The following is a 12,848-nucleotide window of genomic DNA, read 5'->3' as shown; positions in this document are numbered from 1 at the left end:
ATAAAAAAAAAATCAGTATTTTTCTTCCTCTTAATGAATATAAAAGAATATTTAAAAGGGCGTTTGTATCAGAAAAAAATCAATTAAATAAAGTATTTTAAGATATTCGACTTTTTAGGTAACTATTTAATTTATCGCATTGTTTTCCCGTCATATTCAGACTTTTAATTGTCTGACGGTCCCTTACTTGTATACACCGTGTTCCCCGAGTAAATATGTTTTAGGGAACGATCTGGTCTGACGGTGAGTTCACGTGCAGTAGCTCCACAGGTGCGTCATGAACACGCTTCTCAAGGGAAATATTTAGAAAGCGGGTTTGATTCCGGGTCACGCCAGACGTGTAAACACCGTCTTCGGGGAAGTAAACAAGGACGCGACTCACGTCCGTGTGTCGTCTCCGCGGCTTCTTCTTCACCAGCTTCATGCCTCCAGTCTTACGCTCCCTGAAAGAAAGAAGTTTAAAAAAGGGAACTTCGTGAGGGAGGTCGTGAGGAAACACTGACCCGCGGTCGCTGCCGCCCTCGTCCTCCTCCTCCAGGTCTGAGGGGGGTCCGGTGAGGGGGGGGCAGGAGCGGGTGGACACGTTGCGAGACAGGATGGGGGCTGCGGGGGGGAGAAAAAGAGGGTGAGGACGGACCTGCCACCCGACCCGACGGTGGGATCTACCTTGGGGTTGCAAGTCGAATCGCGGGTGCCGGTCAAAGTGCATGTTCCTCTCCGAGTGGCGGCGCGAGTCACATGACTCACACAGGTGCAGCGGGTTCTTGTTGTTGAGGTCCAGACAGTCGGGGTGATGGCAAACCTGGAGACACCACAAAACGTTAGCAGGAACCAACCACCAGGGCGGCGACGCACATTCCCCGCATTCAACCGACCATCTGTCGCTTAATTGACCTGAACTCCCAGTTTTTTGCACCTCGAGCGCTGATCCGCGGTCAGCTCACGCTCGTATAATCTAAAACGGCGCTGGCGGGCGAAACAGACCGCAGGTCAGTCACTTCCTGGCGGCGGGCGGGAGGCGACGGGCGGCAGAAGGCCACGGGATTAAGGACCAGACAGATCTGACCCCACAAGCCGGGGCAGAGACACACCGGGGGGCTCCGGGACCTGGGGGCCCCTGCACCAGGAAGTTGAAGTGTATAATGAAATACAATAGAGAGCCAAGCTCGTGCACTTCCTGTCTTTGTGTGTCACACCAATAATACTGTACGTCAAACAACAGCTCGGTATCATTTTAACTCGTCCTGACCTCAGACTGACTGACCAGGGATTTAGATCCGTTATCTCGGAGCTTCGTACACACAATTACTGTCAAAAGAAAAATGAAACTACAAAAAAACTACTACTTTGTTTTATTTATTCCAGAATGCAGCGAAACAATATGTCATTCTAGAGAGATATTTATATTAATATATTTATATTTATTTTCCCTATTGAATGACAATTATTGCAACATATTTTGACAGTTCATATTTAATATCTATTTAAATATATTTTATCTTGTTGCTATTCATTTTTTTATGTCTAAATTTGGACATTTTATTATTATTATTATTATTATTATATTGCACAATTTTCTGTATTTTTCATTTCACAATATTGTATTTGTGTATTTCTTTTGCTATGTTTCTTAAACTGATGCTTACATGTATGTTTGTGTGATTAATAAAGTATTTATCGATAGAAAAATAATATATTTTAATTATATTAACAACACTTTAGCCACAAAAAACATAACTGTAAAGTAATTATTTATTTATATTTAAGGATAAATGCAATAATATACAATTTATAAAAAGTTATTTAACAAGATGAACTCTAAATGCACCACACTATTTATTAGAAAAAATAAGTAAGTAGTTTAATTACATTGCGTTATCTCAGGGTCAAGGTGACCCAAAGGCACACGCAAGGGATACAACATACACATTCGTTTTCGGGGCCTCCGGGTCACCTTGACCCTGAGATAACACAAGGGTTAAATATATTATTATATATCCACAAATGCATCTGAAAAAATACATACATTTTCATAAATATTTATTGCATTTTTAAAGTTTTTCTTATCTAAAAAACATTAAAAATAATCGAAACAAAATTGGGATTCGAACCAATATAGAATATTAACGATATTTGAGGCAGAAACAGACCCTCGTCATAAATAAAACCACTTAAACCAGTTCACTTCTGCAGAGCTCTGTGGTGGTCCTCGGACTCAGAAGTCCAGCCGACATGCAACAGACATAACTGCAGCTAAACAACTCTGATCCGAACCTCCCCCCTCCTCCTGTTACCGTGATATAGTCCAGAGGGGAGCAGGGGTCTCCCTCGCTGCCGCCTGCCGCCTCCATATCCACGACCCGCCAACCCTCGAGAGCATCCGACCGGTCTCCTCGCCGCTCTGACCCTCAATAATCCACCTTCAACGTCTAGCCAGGTATAATCTCAGATTGGAGAGGCCGGCGGGAGGAGAAAGGGGGGAGGAGATCGTGGATGAAAAAGAGAAGAAGACCACCCCCCCCCCCCCCCTCACTAATCGAGCCGTCTAATTGGTGCATCTGACGCTACAGCTTCAGCAGCAACAATCGCACTCGTAAGTGCAGCGACTGTACGACTCCTCCCTTCCTCGCAGTCGTACAGTCGCTGCACCCCGACAGAGACCCCCCCCCCCCCCAACACACACACACACACACACTCACACACTCACACAAGTTTAAAAATAGACGCAGAAAAACAAGAGAGCAGTGGGAGAACCTTAATGAATGAATGACTTTGGTGAACTGTTGACGCTCAGAATGAAAGGAAATATTAACACTTGCTGGATCACAGGAGAGACTAGTGGCTTCTCAAATTGATTTAGAGCAAGGACACTAGTCTGATTTACACGTTTATAAATTGACAACATTTATTTTAACTTTTAGTTTAATTTGCTATAATGATTATTTTTATATTTAGCTTTTGTTTAAAAATAAAAATGATGCCAGAAAATTAACCCGTTAATGATATCAAGTACAGAAACGTGCTTCATTTATCAGTAACGATATATATATATATATATATATATATATATATATATATATATATATATATGCAATATACTGAATAGTAACATTGTTTTGACGATACTGTACTAATATTCAACAACCCTGTGTTGATTTTAATTTCATTTCCAACTAGCAACTGGTACTGGATGTGTTAACCTAGTTCTTTTATGGTTTATAGATAAAAAAACTGTCAATTTTTTTTTTTTTTAATTCATTTTCATTACGATAAACATGCAAATATTCACGCCATGGGTGGCAGCAGTGATTACACCCATAGCAGCTAAAGAAACAATGAAATATCACCTGATCCTCCATGACTGAGGACGAGAGGATTCCTACAGTGTTGCAATGTATTGTATGGTTGGACATGTGTCGTCGTACGTTTATATTTCACATCACAAGAGGACGGAGATGTTCTAACTTTCTATCCATCCATCCATCCATCCATCCATCCATCCATCCCTCCATCTATCCATCTATCCCTCCGTCTATCACCCATCCCTCCCTCCCTCCATCCATCCACCCATCCAACTATCAATTTATCCATCATCTATCCATCCATCTATCCCTCCGTCTATCACCCATCCCTCCCTCCCTCCATCCACCCATCCAACTATCAATTTATCCATCATCTATCCATCCATCTATCCCTCCGTCTATCACCCATCCCTCCCTCCCTCCATCCATCCACCCATCCAACTATCAATTTATCCATCATCTATCCATCCATCTATCCCTCTGTCTATCACCCATCCCTCCCTCCCTCCATCCATCCAACTATCAATCCATCTATCCATCCATCCAACCATCCATCCAACCATCCATCTATCCATCTAACCTTCCAACGATCCATCCATCTATTAATCTATATAAAACAAGACACAATTTGTTTGCATAGAGAAGTTAATTTTCACATAATTGTTTATATTGGAGTCAAAATGTAACAAAGCTTCCAAATATTTAAAATATATATATTTTTTATGTTAGAACTGATCTTATGAAGTTAGTATAAAAAAAAGTGTTGTTTGGTAACTGTTATCCAAGTGAAGGTATCGAAACAACGATGGAAGAATTAGTTTTTCCCTTTAGACTGAGACCAATGACGACCCCTCACACCGTTGCTGTCCAGGGTGTCCCCACAACCTTTTGAGTGTTGAATAACCAAAGTTTTTTCTCTCTCCTCACAAATCTCATTAAGTCGAAACATTCCTTCAGAAATGAGACGAGCTAAAAATAGCTGCAGGACGCGTCCAACTCAAACAGAAGACGCCGACTCGGGGGATGTTGCGCCAGAAGGAAAAGTTTCATAATCCGAAGACAGACTCCTGGACCTCGGAGGAGTCTGTTGCAACCGGACCGGCAGTGATTGATGACTCGTGCCAGGTTGACCCCGGTTACCGGGACCAGCTCGGGATTGAAGCAGGATGCAGGAATGTGGATGAAAATGTGGGCCGGGACTCTGCCAGCCCGGGATGGATTCGTGCCTGGACTCGGAGCGACGGAGAGCCAAGCTTCGCCAACGGAACATTTTCAAACATATTTCTTTCTTTTGTTCAACATCTCCAGCGACGAGACGAAAACTGACATTAATAACTTTTTCCACAGTAGAAGAGAATAGAAATGGAATCGTTTTTTTTAATCTTCTCTGAGAAAATATAGACTTTTCGACTTCAATTTTTGTTAGTCAGAAGATAAAGGTTATTTTTTAATTACTTCAAATGAAATAATTTATGAAATATGAGATTTCGTTCTTTTTCTTTAACTTCAGAGGTCATTTTTATGTTAGCCAAGATTAATACATTTTTAAAAGTGATCGTTTTTACAGAGGTTAACAATTTTAATCAGTTATAAGCTGCTTCGCCATTTATTCTGAATTAAAAATGAATAGATCATTCACATTAAAGGTTCAGCTCCTTGAAGGTTGTGGGTTCCAAACCTCATATTGATAAAACTGAGTTCATGGTAGAAAATAGAGAAGTAAGTAAGAGAAATACTAAACATTTAAACTCATTGTTCACATCGTAACAACAGTGTCGCGTATTTTGAACAGCAGCTCAACTTCAAACTCAACAGTGGAGGCACTCATTACTCCACCCACCTTAATTATGGTGCCGACAAAACTGTCAACGCCTTTTCTGCACGCCGCTTTATTTTAGAGAACGTTTTTAAACGACACGTTCCAAGTTGCCATGTCGAAAAACGGCCGGGAGCTTTGCATGGGTCGACTGGGCGGCAAAGCATCATGGCAGCCGTTTGTTCCTTTTAGAGGGACGTTCAAATCAATGTTGTGAAATATATGTTATTAACTTAAACAAGTGACTAAATTTAGTTACTATTTTAACGTTGTGTGTTTGTAGTTTGAAGAACGGAGAACAGAAATACATTTTTTTGTAATAAATAAGATCAGATCAAAAACTATGCTTAGAGAAAAAAACAGTTATAATTGAATAAAAATTGTTATATTGTGATTGTAAGAGCAGTTAAAAAATAAATATATCAGGTTTTATTTCGTAAACGTATATGTGTGTCTCTGTAAAAACATTTTTTTACGTCAGTGTTATTTTCTCCAAAATGATCTAAATCTTTTATTGGGCGGCTGGGCGGCAAAGCATAACGGGAGCCGTCCAGGATAAAAATGAAATAATTTAGGTGCATTTTTTTGTGAAATTAAAGTGAAATTCTGAAAGTTTTTTCACGTTATTATTTGTATACATTAATAACAAAGGGTAAATATTGAGAATACTTCATTCACGTCGTTGACGGCGCCTGCACAGGATCCTGCAGGCGTGAGGTTTTGGGTTTTAACCCCCAGAGGTGTGAGGAGAATGTGAGGCTGGTCCGGGACAGCTGATGATTGTATGCAAGCGTGTAGGACGACAACACGCGTGTCATGCGAGTGTCGCCCAGGATTAGCGGCGGCGCAGGGTTAAGGATGGAGGGAGGAAAAGGGGGGATGAAGTAAAGTGAAGATAAGACGCACTCGAGAAGGACCCTCGACAGCTGAGAACACAAGAGTGTTTCGCAGACACGTGTCTCCAACATCCTGGTCTCCACACGCCGACGCTCAAAGTCATCGGCGACGGCAGCTCGCCTCAGAGAACGACAGGATTGTTCACGGGTTCTGAGTCAGAATATAAACACAGACACCGCGGGAGGTTGTTTTTTGTTTTAAATGATTAAACATTTTTGGTCTGGATTCACTGAAAGTACTTGATGTGTTTTCATGAATCACAGTCTGGAATCACAACGACCGACACGTCTGCGACACGAATATGAACCTCTCGTGAACTCAGAGACAAACTGCGATCGAGAATAAATCAGTGTCGAAAGTATTGTCAAGAATCTGGTGATACGACATGTATCACGATACAGGGGCGACAAAACGGAAACATGTGTAGTATTGTCGAGTACTCGACTTTTGCACACTTTTCAGACCACTCGACTTTTGACGAAGTCGTAACTGCTTTCATTTGAAACCAAAATATGTCCAAACATTAACTTTAAAAGTTGGTTGGGAGTCGACTGTATCCTCTCGACCTCAGTCATCCCCTAGGTTTCATAGTTTCTTTAGCTCAGGAGGACGTAATGACTGCTGCCATCTAGCGGGAAGTTTAATTACAACACAAAAAACACATTTTTAAACCTTTAACCCTCAATAAAATAATTATGTTATTTAAAAAAAACTTTATTCAACTGTAAATAATACAATAACTATGGTAAGAAAACAAAATATAATTTGAAAGACCCAAAAAAGAATTTAAAGTAATAAAAAAAACTATATATTGCGGTTGAATATCGATACAGTATCTTGAAAACAATTGTTTGCAATCCATCATCATATCGATAATGTACTTACAATTTAAAAATTGTATAATAACATTTAAATTATAATAATAATTTATGTCCCAAGAGAAGAAATACAAGTGAAATCAATGTTTCATCTGTTTCCATTCAAACTCCTCTTAAATCCAATTACAGCAAAGCCCTTCCGGTAGTTATCAGACACACAAAAAATAAAAATCTCAATTTTTGTAGAGCGACTTCAAAAAGGTACTAAATCATGGCCAACACAACTGATAACTTTACCGTATTTTCCAGACTATAAGGCACACTTAAAATTGTTCATAAAACTCGGCGAGTCACAACAATAAATCTGCACAATATTTATTCAATCTAAACGCCATCATGATGACCTTTATCGAGATACATCTTGTTTTTACAAGTTTTTACAAAACCAAGTTATTCAAAACGAAAACAACTTTAATAGCAACACCACTCTCTGCCAAACACGTGAACAGTTACATAAGCTGTAGACTTTTCCAGAGGAGGTTTGGAGCCAAACTGCTACTTTCCTCCATGCGAGGATCCTTCACTCTCGACAAACTCAAACATCTCATCGCTGCGATTCCACAGCCGTGACCCGAGATCTCGCGCCGTCTTAACGATCTCCACAGACCGGGTTGTGGTCGCTGGAGCTTGGCTTCGGTGCCAGTCTGGATCAAAAAAAACTCCAGTCCTGGATCATAAACCGTCTCCAGACGGGATCAAATCAACCCGAGCGCTAGCGCCCCCTGCCTGCCAACACTGACGAGCAGCAGGATCCAGATTGGAGTTCAAGTCGGGCTAAAAACCGTCAACAAAGTCAGTGTTTAGCGTCGACTGTCAACAAGAGATGTGTATGGTTGTGATCTGGACACCTGGACCAGATGTTTCCTCAGCTGCAGGATTTATTGCGGTGGCTTCGGGCGAAAACAGCCGTCGCTCGCTTCACTCGTTCCTCGTCCGCACACGCACGCCGTCGTGCTGCGTCTTGTTGCTCAAACACACTGTGACGTCAAACACTCAGACTTTGGACGCGACTGTAAACTGCTCACAAAGTCAGACTCACACACACAAGAGTCATCGCTGGATCACTGTCTCGACAGTCTGTGACCTTTGACCCGTGCATCTAAACAACACGAGCCCGGACATGGCCGTGAACTTTTACTTGAGCAGCTTTTTTTTAAATTAATCGTGACGAAGCAGATCTTCAGAGTCAGCATTTCTACTAACTCTCTTTTCACTTCCTGTTTACCTGCAGTATAAACAAGTTATTCTAGGGATGGATTTAAAGAGAACTTTAGACTCATTTAGACTTAAGGCATTCATTCTTAGTAAACATTATGCAAAAATACATTTTTTTTGTAATAAATAAGATCAGATCAAAAACTATGCTTAGAGAAAAAACTGTTATAATTTAATACATATTGTTATATTGTGATTGTAAGAGCAGTTAAAAAACGAATCTGAAAATACATCAGGTTTTCTTTTGTAAACGTATTATATGTGTGTGTCTGTGTTATTATGTCCAAACTTATCGAGAGCTTTCATTGGTCGGCTGGGCGGCAAAGCATTTTGGGAGCCGACCAGGATAAATTAAATAAGCGTAGGCTTCAGCTATTTTTAGGTGCATTTTTAGTTGTATTGTTATACATTAATAACAAATGGTAAAAATTAGAATACTTCATTCTTTCTCTGTGACTTTCTAGAAGGATTGGTAATTATTATAAAATAATTTCGCATGTATATTTTTATGTATATTATAAAAGATAAAACTTTAAAATAAAAGGGTTAATAATAGATACATTTAATACAATTATTTCATTTGAGATACTGGAATTACTTAAGGATACATTTCTGAAAAGATAATAAATGGTAAATGACTACTTTTGAAAATGCATGCGTCGACAATTAAATTTACTACAGGATTATCGATTATAAAATGTGACAAAGAATACAAAATAAATTGATTATTGTCATTTTAAAGTGATCTTCTGAGCGTAAGAAACTCCAAATGTTCAGTTTCTTACGCAGATTTTAAACAGATTTCGCCTGCAGTTGTTGGAAAAGTCAACCACAGAGATTAAATATAAAAAGAAATAAAGATGTCGACGGAATATGAAGGATCATCCCGAGGCCTCGAGCTCTGGAATATCCCGACGTCATCCTCTCCCCCGAGGGTCCGGCTGCCCGGTGAGTCTGCGACCGGATCAAAGGAAGACGCCTGGATCGTCTCCGCTTTACTTTCAATAAACAAACGCCGCATCTGTCGAGGAGTGGCGAGGGAGGGACGAGGCCGAGCGCTTTCTTCTGCCGCCATCTGTCCGAGGAGCTGGAAGGCGAGTGTGTGTGTGTGTGTGTGTGGGGGGGGGGGGGGGGGGGTATTTCTTATGCAACAAGTGAGTCTGCTTCCCATTAAAGACCTCCTCAGTACACATGGACTCACTTGAAACAGAGGCACTTGTTGTGTTTCACCCTCCAGCTCACTCTGTGTGTGTGTGTGTGTGAGTGTGTGTAAGTGTGTGTATGTACAACCTGCTCCGTCTCTGAAGACAAAATCATTTCATTTTAAAATCCTTGATCCCACAACCGGGATCTACATTTATCTAGTCTCTGTCAATCAAGCAGGAAATGATCATTTTTGTTCACTAAACTGTTGGCTCTTGAAGCTACAAAAGTTTTCTTAAAAATGTTCTTCTGGGACTAAATCAAAAGAAGAAAATCTGTATAAAAAAAAGAAGAAAAAAACACGATGTCATGATTTATTGTCGTCGCTTAACTGCAGGTTGTTTCACTTGTGTGTCACTGCTACACTTTTTATTTGCATGTATCCAAATAAAACCAGCTCCAAAAAGACCTGCCGAGGTTCTTAAAAAAACAGATTTTTTTCTTACAAAGTTGGTTCCAGAGTCAAGTAAACACACAAGTTGGTTCCAGAGTCAAGTAAACACACAAGTTGGTTCCAGAGTCAAGTAAACACACACCTATGAACACACTTTGTCAGTTTCCACCAACAAGTTGACAGGAAGGGGTTAAAAATGGTAATAATTCAGGCGTGAACAAGCAAATTACAGCCAAATAAGGAGGATCATTCAAAGTGAGGACGAGACTAAAATTAGTGACCATTACATTATGACCGTCCGGGTAACTTACGTTAAGCAAGTACAGTTGAACCCATACGGTTAACTTTTAATGATTTTTTTTGGGGGGGGGGCTTTCAAATCATATAGTGTTTTCTTATCATAGTCCCTTTATCAGTTACAACTGAATAACACTGTTATAATAGTGAATAAAATATTTACAAATACATATTTTTATCTAAAGAAAGAATGATAGAATTAGGGTGAATGTAATTGAGGCATTAATGTGTAAACTTTTATTATTATTTGATTAAATTTTAAACGGGTATCTATAATAATAAAATAAACCTGCTAATGTGATCATTTTCACTAATAATAATAACACAACGAAAACTATTTCAAGTGTATTGTGTCTCCTAAATCACTGTGTGACCAACAGGACGTTCAGTATTTAGTTCTCGATGTCTTAAGATTTGAACCCCCTGCTGATGGCTGGACTTTAATCCGTCTTGGATGACAAATCTGCCCAGAGACATGTCCTTGAAATAACTCTAACAACAGTAATAATTCAACCGTTACACTCTCATGAACGAGACTTTGTTTGGAATTCGAGGCGACAAGTCTTGAGTCACTGCTCGGACCATCAAGATAAAAACCATCATCGACATGAACGAGAAGACAAGTCATCCAGGAATAACCCGCACTGGGCTCGGCTTTAATGGAAAACGTGAGTAACTGACAACTCACTTCCTGCTCGAATTACTTCTCTGAGTAAACTGAGTGATTGTTAGTTTGACATCATCTCAATGAACAATGTGTTATTTTACATTCATGAGTAGACGAATAGACATAAATAGAATATAAACAAATACTTAAACAAGTTCGATTATCATATATACAGTCGATTGATTCAGATATCAACGATTTTATAGCATTAAATCTGGATTATAAACGCATTAAATGTGTCAATGAGTAACAAAACCTTGTGCGAGAAAGTCCAGATACACAACAACGGGAGGATGTTTAGAAGACGACACACAAGAGCGAGCGATAGTCGTCGCACGACGGAAGCTAGTGGGTCGTTTTCGACGAACATCGAGGTAACTTGTCGACACATAAATAGAAGATTTTTTATGTTTTAACAACAAGAGTTGTCGTCTATGACCAGGTCTGGAAGTTGTAACCAGATCTGGAGGCTGTGTTGACATAATATGTACAACAAAGAGCCGAGTAATGATCATAAATATTAAATACTGGTTTAAATACCATACTTTTGTCGATAAACAATTTTCGAAGATTAATTCTAATAGAAGGAAAATTACATCACACATATTTTTTATCTTGTAGGTCTGTAGCGATACACTAATTTGACAATTTGATATATATACACTTAAATACACAACATTTTCTGGAAGATTTTAGATGACACTGAATTTAAGTGACATCTTGCAATGATTCCACTCTTTTTGTTGAATTAATACAACTGAGAGCCAAACAAAATATTGTCCGAACATCAACTTTAAAAGCTGATGTAGTCGACTGTATCCTCTCGTCCTCAGTCATCACCGCCATAAATTTATTTGCCACTTTAAAATGAAGAAACACCGCAAGTTGATTGTTACTAAAATGTGAAATTATGAATAGTAAACACGCATCATTGAAATATAAACCTTAAAAGAACTTAACTTAACTTAACAGAGGCAGTGGGTCATAATCTTGCGGTCTCTGCAGTTCTTTGGCCCCTTAACGTGATATTAGCCTTTCATTTTAATTTTTTTCTTAAAGCGCAGACAGAGCCAGGGACGACATCTTTGTCAGACGGTCAATAAAAAGATAGACTAGAATCAAATCTGGATCAAAGAGACACATGAAGAAAAACATTGGCAGATCGCGACCACAGTCCCAACAAGAATTGACCTCCGGCGGCCCCCGGGCCAGTGGAGTTCAGACCCCTCACCCTAAAGCTGTCCAAGCAAGGTACCGTTTTAGAGGTGGACCACCTCCATCACAGGTGAGGGAGAAGACTTGCCGCGACACCTCTGAAAAGTAGACTGACATTCCTGTCCAAGCTATGTTCCGACACGCGCCACCTTCACCCGATCACACCTGAAGTCGGTCTCGGAACGACTGTAGCTCACCGGAGAAAAAACAGCGAAGAAGGTAACTGATCACAACACGACACACAGGGTTCAGCTCGGGTCGATCTACGGCGAGGAGGAAGTGAGCAACTCACCGGCAGATGGTCTCTCTCTCGCTCGCTCTCTCTCGGGCGAGTCAAGTGTAGCGACTCGAGCTGTGATGCAAGCTCTCGCTAAAACGTAGCCGCGGGAGCCAGACGGAGGGCGGTCGACACCACCAAATAAGGAGGACGAGAGAAAGAAGGGAGGAAGAAAGAAAAGTGCACTTCCAGCGAATGCTGATTTGGACACAAGCTGTTCCAGATTTGACATGGAAATGGATTATTTTGGGGAAAAAAACGCTTCCAATTGGGTGCGAGGAAGATGGGAAAAGGCCGGCAGCAGGAAGGTTGATATGAGAAGCAGATGTGAAATATGCAGACGTCGCAGGGAAAGAAAAGAAAGAGGCTTTAACTGCACAGATGTGAACGTCTCAGACTGAGACGATATTTGAATAAAAACCTAGTCAGCGATATCGGTTTATCTCCGGTTTAGAAGCATGTGTGCAAAAATATAACGTGGGAGAAAATTTAGCATCGACATGCTACATTCTGAGGTTAGCGACATGCTACATCCTGAGGTTAGCGACATTTAAGTTAGCATCGATCGACATGCTACATCCTGAGGTTAGCGACATTTAAGTTAGCATCGATCGACATGCTACATCCTGAGGTTAGCGACATTTAAGTTAGCGTTGACATGCTACATCCTGAGGTTAGCGACATAAA

General features: G+C 40.3%; 1 protein-coding gene across 3 annotated transcripts in view; it reads right to left on the bottom strand.

Annotated features, from left to right (window-relative positions):
- The window catches only part of plekhg5b (pleckstrin homology domain containing, family G (with RhoGef domain) member 5b), a 64,182-nt gene that overhangs the window by 25,398 nt on the left and 25,936 nt on the right, over nt 1-12,848 (bottom strand). For 2 of the 3 annotated variants that reach the window (XM_087781211.1, XM_087781213.1), the window contains 3 exons: nt 667-802; nt 504-603; nt 383-443 (listed from right to left, as the gene is read on the bottom strand). In XM_087781211.1, the coding sequence (XP_087637337.1) occupies nt 383-443; nt 504-603; nt 667-802 (297 nt within the window). Of the gene's footprint in view, nt 1-382; nt 444-503; nt 604-666; nt 803-2,294; nt 2,367-12,848 lie in introns of those variants that run through there. The other variant, XM_087781212.1, reaches the window with a different exon arrangement.

The sequence above is a fragment of the Callionymus lyra genome, chromosome 19 (assembly GCF_982586985.1).
Source record: "Callionymus lyra chromosome 19, fCalLyr1.hap1.1, whole genome shotgun sequence".
Lineage (NCBI taxonomy): Eukaryota > Metazoa > Chordata > Actinopteri > Syngnathiformes > Callionymidae > Callionymus > Callionymus lyra.
This window is presented reverse-complemented; position numbering and strand designations above follow the sequence as displayed.